This window comes from Pituophis catenifer, unplaced genomic scaffold (assembly GCF_029215685.1).
Source record: "Pituophis catenifer annectens isolate HBS135680 unplaced genomic scaffold, rPitCat1.0.hap2 SCAF_1, whole genome shotgun sequence".
Classification (NCBI taxonomy): Eukaryota; Metazoa; Chordata; class Lepidosauria; order Squamata; family Colubridae; genus Pituophis; species Pituophis catenifer.
Genome location: NW_027256881.1, coordinates 283,988,083 through 284,005,714, shown reverse-complemented (window position 1 = coordinate 284,005,714; position 17,632 = coordinate 283,988,083). Strand labels below are relative to the sequence as shown.

General features: G+C 37.6%; 1 protein-coding gene across 1 annotated transcript in view; it reads right to left on the bottom strand.

Moving 5' to 3' along the window:
* Nucleotides 1–17,632, bottom strand: part of LTK (leukocyte receptor tyrosine kinase) — a 108,985-nt gene that overhangs the window by 26,710 nt on the left and 64,643 nt on the right. The window contains exons 10-15 of the mRNA XM_070931307.1: nt 12,555–12,649; nt 7,536–7,637; nt 5,466–5,643; nt 3,276–3,426; nt 1,931–2,062; nt 551–707 (exon numbers count right to left, since the gene is read on the bottom strand). Coding sequence (XP_070787408.1) covers nt 551–707; nt 1,931–2,062; nt 3,276–3,426; nt 5,466–5,643; nt 7,536–7,637; nt 12,555–12,649 — 815 coding nt within the window. The remainder of the gene's footprint in view (nt 1–550; nt 708–1,930; nt 2,063–3,275; nt 3,427–5,465; nt 5,644–7,535; nt 7,638–12,554; nt 12,650–17,632) is intronic.

The window sequence follows — 17,632 nt, the reverse complement described above, 5'->3', positions numbered from 1 at the left end:
AGGATAAATTTTCAACTAAGAACAGCTAAAACAATAGGATTTTCACAAAGAAAGAATGGCAAACTGGAAGCCCTCATGGGCACAACACAAAAGTTGGCAACCAATCTGGGAAAAGAGCTGGAAATAATGCCAAGAGGAAATTTCAGAGTGATATGGAAAGGACCATGAAAATAAAAAGAACTCACGAGCATCTTAAAGACTACTAAGCATACCTATTCTTGCAAAAGCTTTCAGGTTATGAAAAATATTGATTCGGCATGCACGTAGTTGTACATATTGTAACCCACAATAAATCTTAGCCTTAATACAGCATTCTTCAAATGCTTAACATTCAGTCTGTTGTCTTTGTATTCTTTTAAGTTTTTCAAGAGAGGCCCCTGAGGTGACAATAAATTCTAACTGGCCTAAATTTGCATCTATAAATGTAAAATTAGCATACGGTATAGAAGTGTCATGCTAATTCATTTCCTGTGAAGTATCTTCACTTTATATAATTTCAACAGATGTTGTTTGCTCAGCTGCTGGCCCCTTATCAAGAGCAGATCCTCACCTGCTGCTCCAGTTCTCCCACTGACCCCAGGTATTGCCGAGCTGTTCACATACTGTTCCAAGAACGCATCGTCCAGGGAGCTCTCCTGCGCCTTCAGATAAGCTTTTCCTCCACCCCCTGCCGCAACAAGCAAAGGTTCAAAAGCTCCATCCTTCTGCTGCTCAAGAAATCACACACACACATACACACACACACAAACACAAGGAAACATTAAGGAAACATCGAAGGTTCAAAGTCAAGCACCAAACAAAACAAAACCCCAAACAGAAATAAAAACTCTGACTGGAAGAGCTGACATTCTTTGGCCCAAGAGGCAAGCAGCGTTGGCAGTAACTCTTGAACCGTCTTACGCCTGCCTCTAAAATCAGGAGGGCCGAGTCACGTAATTTCAAGCTTTCTCGAGCAAAGTTTAGGAAGGGCCAGGAAAAGCGATGGCCTCTCAGCTGTTGTGGGACCAACAATTGTCTGATGTGGCTTAAAATATTATCTCTGCCTGGGGAACTCTAACAACGTTAAAGACACTAAAGTTCCATACTGAACATCTATGAAGATTCTCAGTCATCCAGGTCATGGTTGTCCCAAAAGTGCTTTTTTTTCAAGAGGCAATTGGACTTTCTGGTTTTTCTTTGAAGTCCTTTCAACCGTTCCAAGAAGGTTCCACACCCATTTGCACCACTCAGGTAACCCTGAGGACACAGATAAACCTCCAGGTGGCCTTAATGACTCGCTAAAAAAAATGCAAATGACCAGTTGTCTACAAGGAGTATAAATCCTTCCATTCCCCACCATCCAATCAGAGCTGAAGAAGCTTCTTGGATGAGAAGCAAAATGTGTTCAAAGAAGAGTCCAGTTGCCACTTGGAAAAAAAGCACCTTTGGGATTTCCATACTGAACATTCCTCAGCGTTTTCAGCAAACCACCCCAGAAATCTCTGAAGGAAATCTTGCCAATGAAACGGATATGTTACCAATTGCCTCTATTCTTTGAACAGCAATGGTAATGATTCAAACCATTCAAGATGATTCAGAAGGGAAGGACAAAAAGGAAAAGGGCAGGAAGAGACACAATGTTAACTCAGGGGTCATTCGTAATTCAAATTGTCTTGGGCTGTTTTAGGACTGCATGGTGGAGGTTTCAATCCGGGGCCATATCATTTATCAGCTGCTAAGCATTTCAGCAATGAACACTTTGATATCCCCCTGTTGCAATGACTGTCTCCATTGCCTGGAGCTCATCATGTTTGTACCACTTATGCTTAAATATTCTCCAGATGGGAAGCTGCTTCAACTGGCCCTTAAATATTGCTAACCGTAGCTAGCTTTTGCTAAATAATTGCTAGCGGTCCTTAGTAACTGCTTGCAAAAGATCACGAACACTTACTCGAAACACATAAGTGGCTCCTCCGCCCCCTCCCCCTCCTCCAGCCCATTCGGTCAGTCCCTTCGCTTTTTTGTATTCTTCTTCAATTTCTGAAGATTCCCCCAGGCAAATCTGCTTAGTGTGATAGTTAATCTGAAAGAGCAACAGGGAGAAAAAGAATTAAAATCTGAAGAACATTTTTATTTAAATACACAGACAACTGAAAACATTTCTCCGTTAATCTTTGATTTATTTGGTTGATAGATTTAGATTTCCCCCTTATTCTAGGAGTTCAATGAAGTAGTTCTGGAAGTCATTTTTTAGTTGTATCGTAATGCGATGCTGAGCAATGATTAACTGCAGATGGAAACCTATGGTAGGCAAAGTAGGGGAAATCCCAGTTTCCCCCAAAGTGGGGAAATCCCAGATTGGGGTTAAAGTTCTAGGAATTACTTGTGAATGTAGCTGGAAGACTGAGCGTGCCACCTGACCCAAATCAACCAATGAGCTTCAGTGACTGTATATGAATCTGAACCCAGGTTTCATCAGAACTGATCCAACATGTTAATTATAGCAATCTGAATTCTTCTAAAACAGAGTTTCCCCAACCTTTCCGGCTTTGTGGATTGGTGGGGGAGAAGAGGGGATAGTCCTGCACAAGCAGCAAGTGCATGCATGTAGCTCCATTTGCGTGAGCGGTGGGTATGTGAACTGCCACTCATGCAAATGGAGCATGATTGTGCACACACGCTCGCCTGCTGCTTGTGCAAGTGTGGATGCATGTGTGTGCTCGCCCGCCGCTTCCATGGCCCAGTTTCGAACAGCTCAGGCCCAGTAGCAGGCCGCAGCCCGGGGGTTAAGGACCCCTGTTCCAAAATGATATTAATCTGCTTCAATATTTGTAATCAATGAATTATAGATTGCATATATTTACTACTGCAGAGAATATGCACTTTTTAAAAAAATCCTGAACACAGATTGGGCTCACTTATTCTTCACATTAGGTGAAAATGCCACTTTTAACATTTTCTCTCTTTTGTTTATATACTAGGATTTCCCCCCCTTCAAATGTATCAGTTACGATTATTTAAAATACATTCAGAACTGATCAATATTAGATTTCAAAACAGTCTACAGGTTCAGCAAAGAAGACATTGATTGGAAACTCAACAAAAAGAATGACAAAACTTCAAGCTAAGCAAAAACAAAAAACAAACAAACCCTCTCTTTGCAATCCTTTGTGTCCTGTTTCTTATTTTGGAGCTATCATGACTGAGAAGACTGACTCCTGAAATATCCTAATCAACCTTTTGTCACAATCTCAAAGTGCACCAAGTGCTTGGAGTGGAAAGTATGTATGCCTCACCCTTAGGCAGGCATCTTCCCCTTGTTGCCCCACCAACATGTAGAGGAGCTCATCCTTTTCCAGTTGGAAGTTAGCTGAGATAAAAATCCCATGGGACCGTTTGTTGTGGTTCTTGGCTCCTTTTCCTCCAGCTGCTCCATAGGCTGAAATCCTGGAGAAGAGTAACAGCAATTAGGAAGAAACTTTACAGCTCAAAACGAGGCTCCAAGTTGATGAGCTCTACACAGCCACAATCCTGTCTCCAAAGAGAGTTCAGGTGATATCCAGGTCAACTGCCTTGTCCCCCATCTGGTGCCCAGGCCAACTGCCAAGCCCGTTTTACTTGTACCAGCCGAGAGGGCCTACTTAGGATCCCATTGGTGAAAGAACTCCAACTAGTGGGATCCAGCCTTCTCTGCTACAGCGCCCACCCTTTGGAACATTTTATCCTCTGAGATCTGCCCCCTATCCTTCCACAAGAGCCTGAAGACCTGGCTCTGCCAGTTGGCCTGGGCACCAGATGGGGAAGTTCCACACTGGAAGTGGCTGCTAGATTGATGGCAGATTTAACCTTTCCCCCTTTGTTCTCTGCTCTCCATCCATTCGTCTCTTTTGTTATCATATTGATGTATTCTCATTGTGTTCCTTTGTCATTGCTTACTTTATTGTTTGATTATTTTAATTCCTTTTACACGCCTTTTCTTTTTTCTACCTTTTACAATCTTAATGAAGCTGCCTAGAGTAGCTCCATGGTGAGATAGGTGGCAAATAAATTTAACAAAATAATAAACAAACAAACAAACAAATAAATAAGCAAGCAAACCATGGTGGCGCAGTGGTTAGAGTTCAGTACTGCGGGCTACTTCTGCTGACTGCCGGCTGACTGCAATTTGGCCATTCAAATCTCAGCAGGCTCAAGGTTTATTTATTTATTTATTTATTACATGTATTTATATGCCGCCATTCTCCCGAAGGACTCAGGGCGGCGAACACAAGTTAAGAAACAAGTACAATAAAATCCCATTTTAAACCAAATAACTAATTAATAGTAAATAATAAAACTTTTATAATAAATAATAAAATGGTTGACTCAGCCTTACATGCTTCCGAGGTGGGTAAAATGAGGACCCAAATTGTTGGGGGCAATATATATTTATATTTATATTTATATTTATATTTATATTTATATTTATATTTATATTTATATTTATATTTATATTTATATTTATATTTATATTTATATTTATTTATATTTATAAATATAAATAAGTACCCAGCCCATCTTTGATGTGATTGATGGATTATATGCCATTAAGGTTGTTGACCCTTAAACTGCATAGATTTTCTCCAAGATGATCTGTCCCTAATCTGCTCTTTCAGGTTCTCAACTGTTCATTCTTCACCAGTTTAATGCACCACTACTATTTGTCCTCTTCTTCTCTTTCCTTCCACATTCTTTATTATATAACACCTTTAAAATCTTTCAGTCCTGCATTACAGGTTTTATGTATTTTTTAAAAATACACTGATAGAAAATATAACATTTTAAATGTAGGAATTACAATGCTGCTCTATCTTAATGAAAATATTACATGGCTAATTTTTGAAATAAGCAGGGTGGGGGTGGGAATTATTATTATTATTTGTTAAATTTGTTTGCCGCCTATTTTGCCACTATTTCAGATATAACTGGACCTCTCAGAAAATCTTGGACCACTGCTCATATTGATTGGATTCATGGGAGGTACCATTAGATTCCTTGGCTTAAAAGTTACCACATAAACAGTCAGTAGTCCTCGACTTATGACAACTGAACACAAAATTCCTGTCGTTAAGTGAGATTTTTGTTACGTTTTGCCCTATTTTACGATTTTTCTTGCCTCTTGCCTTGTTAAGTGAATCACTGCAGTTGTTAATTTAGTAACCCGGTTGTTAAGTGAATCTGGCTTCCCCATTGACTTTGTCAGAAGGTCGCAAAAGTGGATCACATGACCTTGGGATACTGCAACCGTCATAAATATGAACCAGTTGCCAAGCATCTGAAATTTTGATCATGTGACCGTGGGGATGCTGCAAAGGTCACAACTGTGAAAAACTATTGTAAGTCACTTTTTCAGTGCCGTTGTAACTTTGAATGGTCACTAAACAAACTGTTGTAAGTTGAGGACTACCTGCATTCTTATTTCCTCACCTCATCACACTGATACTCACGTATATCGGTTTGATGCTGGCACTTTCCAGATTTGTACCCCTCGTAGATGTCCCTCTTTTTCCACAGTCACTGACACATTGGTGGTGTGGTAAGCACTATCACATTGTGCTTGTGTTGGTCCTCGAGGCCCACTAGCCCCACAGGCTGTAAACCACCAGAGATTAACAGGAGTTTCCCCTATTGTTAGAAAGAGATTCAGAGCTATGACTAGCACGTCAACTTCACTTTCTTTCCCAGATCATATTCACACATAATAAAAAGAAAAAAAGCATTATTGTCCCGCCTGGTCCAGTTTTTCATTTCTCACTTGTTTGTTTGTTTGTTAAATTTATTGGCCCATCTTATAACAGGGTAGTTCTGGGTGGTGCACAATGTTAAAACTATACAAAACACACACATATATAATATGTATAAAAATACTGTAAAAAAACCTTTATACAGTAGTAAAAAAACTTTTCCAGATAATATAGCAACAACCACATTTCCTACTAATTCCTTTCCCTTCTGGGGGATGTTTTACTAATAGTTTTGCATTTCAGTAACAGTAACAGAGTTGGAAGGGACCTTGGAGGACATCTAGTCCGACCTGTACTAGGGATTCGAACCACCGAACTGCCAACCTTACTGATCAACAAGCTCAGTGTCTAAGCCACTGAGCCACCTAGTCAGGCTTCTAGCATTAACTATCTCAGTGACACAGTTGTGTACATCTTTATGTGCTACTGTACCTTTCATTGTAAAAAAAATGCCTTTCTAGTAAACCACATGCATAACTGTGCAACTCTACTTTCTCCTACCCAAAGGTTTTCAGCAGCTATCAGATCACAAGATATAGCCTTTCAGTGATTTTAACAGCTCTGTCACTTATGGCAATGAAGCAGCACTGAACATTGTGGGGAACGTTGGATCAGAATTGCTTTCTTTCCTGCTCCATTCAAAGCTCTCTCTCTCTCTCTCTTTTTTTTTTACTCCTTTTCCAATGAAATTTTAGCCAGAATGGCCACCTTAAGAGGGCATTGGATGAGATAAGCCTGAATATCATGTAAAATTCTGAATTTGCTGATGTGCAAGCTAGTTAAAAAACAAATGTAAGTTTTAGATCTTCAGATCTTCATAGTTTGATCCCAACTTAAACCAAATGAAAAAAATATCAGCAACAGTGACTTTACGGTAGGAGCTTTGTTGAGCATGATCAAGCAAAAACAAAAACAAAAACTGAAAGGTGGTGGAATCCTAATAAAGTTCTATCAATTTCTACTTTGTTAGTTTCATCATAATAACTAACAAACAAAATATTGCATACATTGATTATTTTTGAACCAAAACAATGAACCCTTGAACTGGAACTACTTTGTGAAGTATATGTATTTCATTAAGCATCTCATTGGGAAGATGCATCTATAAACTGGATTTCATACCACTTCTTTTTGACAAAATTAAGTCATCTATATAAAAATTTAAGTAATAAGCATTGATTGAAACATGACACAATTCAGTTCATATAGGTCAATAAGTTTGGAAAAGAAAACAACAGAGGGTATGGGAGCTCTGATCCAGACTGAAACTCAAGCAGGAATATTTAACTTTTTTGCCTTGTATTATGGTCCCAATTCAGGGACCACAGTCAGACTCCTGAAAATTTTCTGCTATTCACATTTGTAAAAAAAAGTATCATAACATTATTGTTCCAGTACAAAAAGTTATACATTCTAGGAATGAATTAGAATTACAGTAGGCCTATTCTTTACAATTCTACCACATATTACCCACAAGACCACTTATGCCAAGGAAATAAGGAAATACAGGAAATACGGCTGAAAATTAGAAAATATTAATTTAAAAATTATCCTATTCTTTCTGCCCTGAAGGATTGAAATAGTTCCTGTAGCTTTCAATATAACTGCAATGTTGTTCAAAAGCTGTTTTATTTCCGATGCCTAGATTTAGCATTATGTCAGTAATTATGCCGGATTTAGCATTATGAGAATAATAAGTTTGCTATGAGAAGAAATCTTAGTAATAACTTAGTTATAAATTAATGCTTCAAATGGATACACAGTGATAGTCACCTAAAAGAAGGGGTTCTTCCAAAGGATTAAAAAGACGCTCATCCAATCTATCAATTGTCAATGAGTAGTGTTGTTCTCCATCAGTGTGGCTTTGTTTTCTTCCTGCCAAAATTTGTGAATGAGTGAAATAAAAAGACAGAAGAAGAAAAGGTTTGGATTTGGAAAAAAAAAAATCAGGTGCAGAATTTTTTTTTTGCCTAAAATTAAGAAATTCTGTTTGCAAAACTTTAGAAATAAACATTAAAAAAATGTTAATCTTGTACAAGTGGAACTAAGGAACCTGCAAAAATGACATAGAAAAGTCATTTGCCATTTCTTTCCATCTCTACAGCTGTCCAAATTATAAATGGATTAATATGGAACACAGACCATTTTGCATTTTCTCCTGGTTTTGTGAAGCCCGTTTAGATTGCAATGCTGGTTTTGCTGCTCTTCCTACAGCAATTTTCTGCATTGGGCTCACATTTTCGGTGCGCGGCAAACCGATGGTAAAATTATGTGAAACTCACCTATGGTGCTCAGGAAGGCTGAGTCAAACTTTGACCTGGTCAGGATATCAATGTATGATGTTATTAATGCCTGTCATTACATCTAATTTGTATCACTGGATGAGAGTTCTGTCTGCAATTTTTTAAAGAGTCTAGACTCTTGAATTTGAAAGCCAATTTGACTGGCTTCTATAAACCAATGCATAGCTTCTTTCATTTTTTTTTTTTAGTTTGAACAGTAACAGAGAAATTGAGGGATGCGGTGGCTCAGTGGCTAAGACGCTGAGCTTGTTGATCAAAAGGTCGGCAGTTCAGCGGTTCAAATCCCTAGTGCTGCATAATGGGGTGAGCTCCTGTTACTTGTCCCAGCTTCTGCCAACCTAGCAGTTCGAAAGCACGTAAAAAATGCAAGTAGAAAAATAGGGACCACCTTTGGTGGGAAGGTGACTAAATGAGCCTTGGTGGCTCAGCAGACTAAAGTGCTGTTAAAAGTAGCACTTAGCTGCCAGCTGCCTGCAATTACTGCAAGTTCAAATCTCACCAGGCTCAAGGTTGACTCAGCCTTCCATCCTTTCGAGGTAGGTAAAATGAGGACCCGGATTGTGGGGGCAATAAGCTGACTTTGTATAAAAAGAACACCGCTTGGGGGTGGGGGGGCGAAAGCCCTACTAAGCAGGTATATACAAAAAAGTATGAAGGCTATTGCTTAATGCATTGTAAGACGTCCTGAGTCTCCGGAGAAGGGCGGCATATAAATCGAACCAATAAATAAATAAAAAAAATAAAGGTAACAGTGTTCCGTGCACCTTTGGTGTTTAATCATGCCAACCACATGACCATGGAGACGTCTTTGGACAGCGCTGGCTCTTTGGTTATGAAACGGAAATGAGCACCGCCCCCTAGAGTCGGGAACGACTAGCACATATGTGCGAGGGGAACCTTTACCTTTACCCACATTTCTTTTCACATTTTACCTCCCTAGCCTTTATATAGCTAAGTTCCCACTTACTCCTCATCATTTTTACTTTTAATTTACTGTTACTATTCAACAATTATGTTAAATTATATGCACAAGAAGTACTGCTGTGTCCCACTGTATTAACCTAGCATTTTATGGATTAGATCAAAGGATGGTCTCCAGTTCTGCTTGTGACCTTACTTGATTACATTTTTGAAGTTGCTGGAGGCCAAATCACATTTCACCGTTATGCAAGCTATCAGTGATAGATTCAGGCAAGGTAAAATCCCACCCTCAAGCTGAAAACTGTGTCAAAATATGGACACTGCTGGAAAGAGATAAGGCTGCTTCTCTCCCAACTGGTTTCAGATCAAATGGGTTGCTAACTTGCTAGTCTCTATCTTGCAAGTCCAAAATCTATCTTGCTAGATTTTGGATTTGCTAGCATTGGTGGTAACCCGTGCAGTGGCCATCATGGCTGACTTGATGTTAACAGAATAGCATCTGTTAACTGAAGAAATTAAGTCTAATTGTAGCAGCTGCTTACCTCTCATGCTTACAACTCCTACAGAGGCGATTTTCAGCAGCAAAGCTCATAAAATAAAAAGTTAGGAATATAGAAGTATTATAAGATGAAGTCGGAAGTAGCAACCAATGCATTTTCTAATCAACAGATTCTGGGCCCAGAATGTTAATCAGAGAACTACACTAAGCAATAGAAAAAGCATTCATTATCAAGGAAGAAGAGGGTCGGCTAATCAAAACTGCATTTTCACAAGCCATAGCAGTGAAATATCATTCAACTCCTCAACCACTCATTCTGATTCATACAAACCACAAAGCATTTTCTGTAATGAAAGGAGATGAATTAAATAGCTGAAATGCAGGAGGAAATGAGTATTTCCATCTTAGCAAAAAGAAAATTAAACTTTCTTCCGACTCTGTTTCCTTTCTTCCTCTTCCTCCCACTTCCCTCCTGCAAATCTTCAGACTTAAGATTCTTTGCCTGATTAATTAATTGGAACTGTCAGGGATCTCCAAAATCTCTCTTGGCAAAGAAGGATGTAATTCTATTACAGAAAGCTGCTGGATTTCTCCAAAATGTAATTGAATTAGAAGATATGAACAAATAGCCTTCTTTTCTGAAGGAAAACAATACATCTTATAGAAATTCAGGGAGCATCAGTGAACCTGAATGTTTTTTAAAATATCATCTTATTGATGTATTCTGGTATTTTTAAAACAAACATGCTATTTTAGTTGTACAACAGCCTTTTTTTAATCAGATATATGCCAATTGGGTGGATCTACAGTGAGATATTATGTCCTACTCATGGAGAACTCAATTTGAAGTTGAAAGGAGGATTAGAGTTGGAAGGGCATATTTGATATTAATACCGGTAACAGAAAACATTTGTAGCTCAGGATTGAAATGAGGGGTCCTTGGTTGTTTTCGTGCAGATATTTCACTACTCAAACTATGTAACACCATTACTGTCCACTGATGATGTAACCTGGTTTGGGTAACAAAACATCTGGAAGAAAACAACCAAATTTAGAGTGCACCAAGGACCTTCCCATATTTGATATTACGGTAGTTCACTATTTAGAATTAAAAGAAAGATTTAACTAGATAAGAAAAGCCATGTTTTTGAGTATACAAAAATCGAGTTTAAAATTGGATTGTGTGCCAATGATGGACATATTTTTGCTAAGATTTATAAATTGTTGTTGACACTGAATTTGGAAAATGAATATATTAAGCATTGTATGATCCAATGGGTAAAGAATTTTGATGATAATAGATTGAGCAGTGGAAAAACAGGTGGACTAATGAATTTTAAATTTCACTGAATAATAATTTGAAATAATTTCTTTTTAATAAGGTGACATATTTTTGGTATTTAACATCTGAGAAATTGTCAAAAATCTATATAGGATTTCAAATGTATATTGGAAATGCAACGGCTAAGAGAATGTTTTTTATCAACTCTGGTAGATTTGTGACAAAATAATACTGGGACCAGATTTTTACTTTAATTCAGGGGATTCTTAAAATAAATATAAAATTGCAACCAGAAGTTTTCCATTTAGGTTTGATGGACGAAGAACTTGAAATAAAATTTGGAACTTTGTTATTGTATATGTTGACAGCGGTGAGAATCTTATATGCACAAAGATGGAAAAACACACTAATTCCCACAGTGGATGAGTTGAATTGAAATGTTATGAAATGTTGAAGTTGTAGTCCCTCCCCCCACTTATTTTGTAAAATACTTGGAGATCATAGCCCCCCTCTCTCTTTCCACTTCTTTTCCTTAATTTTCTAATTTCTGTTTTTTTGTATGTTTATAATATAACTTATAAAAAAATAAAAAAACCAGCAACCTGCTTATATTCCACTCCTCTTTTTTTTCTTTCACTGTGGAAAAAAAAAAAGGGGGGGGGAGGAAAACCCAATCAAACATGATTATGGGTTATCAAAGCTACTCTATCAAAGGAGAAGCAGCAGCTGGTAATGAGTTGCTTCGTGCACAGAAAGAGGGGAGAAATTCCAAAGGTTGGGAAGAATTGAACCCCACAGAGTAACTTTTACAGTATTTCCTTGGTTCAAAGTTCAGCTTCTTGTGCAGTGCAAACCCAGGATGGAGATTTGGGCAAGTCTTAAATGCAGAAGAATCAAGAAGTACAGCAGTAAGGCAGCAGAGGTGTCTCTAGCGGGACTAGGGATTTCGAACTCATTTTTCATGATATGGGGGATTTCTCTTCCCTTTTTCCACTTTTAAACCTACCTGACAGTAATACAGCCATTTTCTACCAAATTATCATTTGATAGATTGCCCCAAGGGTTCTTTTGCAAAAGGCAACTGGATTTTGTTTTTCTTTGAAGATGTTTCATTCGGGGTGAAATCCAAATTTTTTTCCCTACCGGTTCTGTGGGTGTGGCTTGGTGGGCGTGGCAGGGGAAGGATACTGCAAAATCTCCATTCCCTCCCTCCTGGGGGAAGGATACTGCAAAATCTCCGTTCCCACCCCACTCTGGGGCCAGCCAGAGTGGTATTTGCCAGTTTTCCAAACTACTCAAAATTTCTGCTACGGGTCTCCAGAACCTGTTAGAACCTGCTGGATTTCACCCCTGGTTTCGCTTCTCATCCAAGAAGCTTCTTCAGTTCTGAGAAGTGAAACGTCTTCAAAGAAAAACCAGAAAATCCAGTTGACTTTTGAAAAAGCACCTTTGGGACAGCCATGGCTTGGATGACTGAAAACCTCCATAGACATTCAATAGATTGCTGCCCTATTTCCGTGGCATAATATTGGTATGCACTAGCTATGGACTATGAATATACATTATTTTGCTAATTAAAATATTACCACAGAAGAGGCCTTCTGATTTCAAGGGCGAAAAAAACTGGGTTGCTATTTAATTTGTTTTATTGTGGCAATTATCTCCAAAGACATTTCACATATGTTAGATTTAGAAAAGGCTTATGGGGAAAAAGTTCTAGTAGAAGTAATAATTGCTTGCTTTTATACTCTCAGAACATAGCACTTCCTTAATTAGAAATAACTCACCATTAGAGAAGCAATCCAGACCAAAAGTTATGTTGTCCACAGCAATATCAGCTTGTGAATTCCAACCCCAATTAGCGAGGAGCTCCAGATGAAAGCTTTTTTTTTAACAAAACATATTGGGAGAGCAAAAGAAGAAATATTAAAAAAAATTAACCTACAGAACAGAAGTCAATGAATAAACATGAAGATGAACAATTCAAAAAGGATGATAACTAAAACGGGAGCTGTAAATCAGCGATACTATTTGAAAAAAAAAAATAAGGGTGCTCCTTACTTTAGTGCATTTCATAGTTCCATGAAAACAAATATATCAAGTTTTCGAAATAAACCTGCCAAAATTGCCTGTTACAACAGAACCAATTAAGAGTCATGTGGCATTTTAAGGACTAAAATCTTAAAATGTATTTTGAGATTGTAAGCTGCCCCACATTTAAGATTGTGGTAAAATGGGCAGCCAATAAATTTTACAAATAATAATAATAATAAAAAACAATTATTATGGAAGCTGATGGTAATCTGTGTGGATTGCATATCTTAGAATTCATAGCTGGTGTATCCCCTTAAATATTAAACAAGATTGTGCCCAATCAGGGGATGTATTTAGCTGCTATGGCTATAAAGCCAAGTTTTCCATATAAAAAGCAGCTTTCCTTTTAGTCAATTTGTGCTATGAAAGGCAGGTCCTCAAGCCTAGTATCCCAGCTGGCCAAGTTAAATAACAATTATGGGACTCCTGAGTTTTAATTAACATGGATTCAGAGGTGATCTGGACTATGTCACATACGGGGTCAAATCCCCCAAACCCTCTCTTCCTAGATAGGATGATTGCAGTACAAATCTTGGGGGAGTAGAGAGAAGGAAAGAAAGAAAGTCAACACTAGGGCAGAAAGGCAAGAGATGAGGCTATTCTCCTCCAGCCCCTATTTATTGTGGGGTTTCAGAAATAGGGAATTTCTAGATGACTATTAGAATAGAAGAAGCATCTGTTTCTAGAGTTTATTTTATATGGGAATAGAAGTTTGTAATTTAGGACTTGGTTAAAATCCTTTAATTTGCTTTGCCTGAGTACTGCTAACTCAGTTAATGTTAAGCTCTTTTATCTGTGCATGAATACAATGATTTGCTTTGAAAATTCTTCTTTTTGAAACTCTTAAATCTAAATTGGGGCATCAGTCATTTTACAAAGTCAGTTTAAGTCTATCTTGTGATCTGTAAAAAATGTATTTATTTTTATATACTCCATTCAATCCCTTTTTGTTAACCTTCTATGATAGTAATTTTGAAATCTCTACTCTTCTATATTATGGGCTCAGGTCCTGCTGCTACAATGCGGGAGAGCTAAAGTGCACACCTTAAACTCCGATACTGTAACTGCATGCAGCTTCAGCGAGATTATTGTTTCCAAACTGTAATGTTTAAAGAAGGATAAATGAGAGATGATATGACTAGAAAGTGAACATTATATTCTAAATAGATTTAAATCAGATTACCTAATTTATTTATTTCTGTCTTGGATCCCTCAACAATGTCTCTCAAAGGCCAAGTGGGCCTTTTTTGTTTTTTTTTTAAGATAATAAAAAGTGATAGGAGAAGAAGAGAACGGAAAGAAAAGCAATACAAAGTGCAAGAAAGGAAAAAAAAAGAGATTGGAAAAAAAGAATATTTAAAGAAGTACTTTTCAATTTTCCTCGCAACAAGTACAGACAAATTAATAATTTCCAACCCCCTATGAAATTACATATGTGGTTTGCCTCTCATAACAAGGTCTTCCTTATTGATTTACACATCCAAAACTCATTTTCATTTCTGTCAGTGTCAGCAAAAAGCCCATAAAAGGTTTCTAGAATTCTACAAAAGTGTTTATTATTTTATCCCTGGTCAAACAAGTCAATTTTATATTCCTTTTTGGGGGGTGGGGGTGGAAGGAACTTCTAATAATCTTAATCTTTAATTCATAAAGTTGCTGTTGTAGGATTGAATCCCCATTCAGACTTTATTTCTTGCATCTCAAACATTTTTTAAGGTTTTAGAAAACTTCTTTTGTAAATCCAAAATAAATTCTTGTTCAAGCCCTTTTGCATCTTTTGATTTGTCATTTGTATTTTCACTCTGTCATCTCTATCTTATAATTTCTTTATTTTCCAATATTTCTCCATCAGTTAGAATTTGTATTTCCTCTTTATCCTGTCTATCCATAAATTCTTCCATATTATTATCTGTCGTCATCATCGTCATCAGCATTCAGTTGTGTCCTATCCTCAGCCATTCAATGGATCAGCACTTTCCAAACCCCCCTGACATGCATTGCCTCTTTCAGATCTGCCATGGTCATCCCAGTGTCATCCTTTATAGTGTCCTGCCAGCAGGTACTAGGACAGCCGTTTCTCCTTTTTCTGATGCTCACTCCCAGCATGATTGACTTTTCGAGTGAGTCAGCTCTCATGACATGAACAATGTATGACAGTCTTGGCTTCAAGTGATATTTTTGTTGAGGTTCAGTCTATGACTTCTTTGTTCATTATTATGTTCATTATTTTTGCAGTCATGGGTTGTGTAATAGTTGCCCTCAGCACTGCAGTTCAAAGGCATCCACCCTTCTCTATCTGCATTTTTCAGAGTCCAAGTTTCAGAGCCATAAGTAGCAGTTGGAAAAATTATTGTATTAACTAATCTGCATTTGCTTGTGATTTTCCAGATGTTATTCATGCCAGACATTGCAGTTCTTCCAAGTTCTTCTTATATGTCTTCTAATCTGAGGGCTGCAGTCATGACTTTGGTTAATTTTAGAGCCCAAGAAGATAAATTCCCTTACTGTTTCTATGGTTTCATTGTTGATCTGCACTCTGACCTGTGTCTTCCCTGCAGTTGACATTATCTTTGTTTTCTTGATGTTAAAAGTGCAGCCCAATTTTTTCACTTTCATCTTTGACTCTCAGGATTAGCCACTCCAGATCCTCCTTTCTTTCTGTGAGCAATATTGTATCATCTGCATATAGGAGGTTGATGATATTCTTGCTACTGATTTTAACCCCAGTGGTAGACTCTTCCATATGTGCATTTCTCATAACTATTTCTATGTGCATGTTGAATAGTGTAGGTGACAGGATGCAACCTTGCCGAATGCCTTTTCCAATTCTGAACCAATTGGTGTCTCCATATTCTGTTCTTAACAGTAGCTGCCTGATCAGAATACAAACACTGGATGAGTTGGATGTAGTGTGCTGATATTCCCAATTCTTTCAGGCAATTCCAAAGTTTGTCATGGTCAACATAGTTGAAGGCTTTTGTGTAGTCAATGAAGCACATGTGGAGGTCTTCCTTTGCTTTTTCCATCATCCAATGTAGATTGGCAATATGATCATATGATCATGTGTTCTTTCTTTACGAAATCCTGCTTGTACATCAGATGATCTTCTGTTGGCAGTTGGTTATCTGTCACATTGTTCAATTATTCTTTATTATTTTTTTCAAAAAATACATTTACAGGTGGAGAAATTATTGCTGTCAGATTAGTTATAAACTTATTTCCCAATTCTTCAAGAATCCTTTGAAATGTCCCCAGTGTCATATCTTTGCTTGTCATTTTTCTTGCCTGAAATTTTGCAGCATTAGGTGATCCATCTGTATATTTATGAAGTCTCTGGGTGGGGGTGGGAGGGTTTGCTTTGTTTTTTTATTTTCAGTCAATGATCTCTTTTCTGATAGATTAAGCAATTCATGTTCCCAAGGAAATGCTGGCTTGTTTACACAATTTTTAAAAAGATCTTAACAAATGTCCCAATATTCCAAATTTATCCAGTCCCTTAGTCTATTTAAAACTTTCTTAAATTCTTATTTAGCTTTTGGCCACTTATTTTATAGACTTTACATTCTTTAAACTGCTAGTTAGCTTTTCTTTTATTTGGGCATGAAATTTTATTCATCAGATAGGTTTTCAAACTTGTTTTGGAAGATCACTTTTAGCTGTAAAATAATTGTAAATCCAAGGATGATTAGAAAATGAGGTGACCTTAAAGGCTCTGCCATGGTTTAAAGCATGATTGCTTCCTCATTTCCCAGTGCCTAAACCTACAGAATAACCCCTATACTGTGGCTACTTTGTATGGAGTAACTATCCAGAGTCAGACCACAAGTGGGTAATCTCTCATCTTCTTATCTGGAGAGGTTCCACTGGTCTGAGCGTTTTGCCAACCTGTCAGTTGTCACCCTTGTGTCTCTGGTCTTCCTTATCTTGAACATGAAAAAGTTATGTACCTTTGTAGCATAGGCTCCAAAAAGGAGATAAATAGAGTGATATGTGAACAGTGGGAGATAACATCCTTTGCAAAAGATATGTTACTCTTTTCTTTCTCACTGAACAAGTGAACAATGACAACATTTTGCTTCTAGCAACTACATTATATATCCAATCAGCACAGCAGCAGGAAAAACAGACTAGGCCTTGTTGCTACGGCAACACTTTCCTTCACTACTTACATCAATTTTAGAATAGGACAATAATTATTAGAATAGGGTTGCACTTGCCACTGTGGAGTTGCACTTTGTTGGCTACATAATGTCATGACATTCTTTCTCACACGCAACCCATGATCTTCAATTAGTTACAATAGTGGTAATACAAACTCTTTTCAAAGGAACTGAATAAGCATAAAGAACAGTTGATTGCTACCATCACAGAAAATACACCAGTGTTTGGTGTGTGTGTATTTGTACAGATAGAGATTCATCAGCAACAATTAGCAGAATTCAGGACTTCTTCAAATGTTCAGATTTTGGACTGGAATAGAGAAGAATTCCAGGAGCTTTAAAAGGTTATTTTCTATTTGAGGAGGACTTTTATTTACGAAAGCGATGACAAGGTCCTTCCATGTTGCTACCTAGAAAACTATATCAACGTGTCCATTGAAATTCCCAAGAGCCAAGTATACAACTTAAAAGGTTCATTTTACTCAATGGTCAATCCATAGCAATTAGTTGACAATTACAGCTTTCATTTTGATTTCCTTCTCAGTTTTGTCTTGCAATTCCTATCCTAGTATTCATGTAAGCCAGTAAAAGACTGTTGGCTCTTCTTCAAC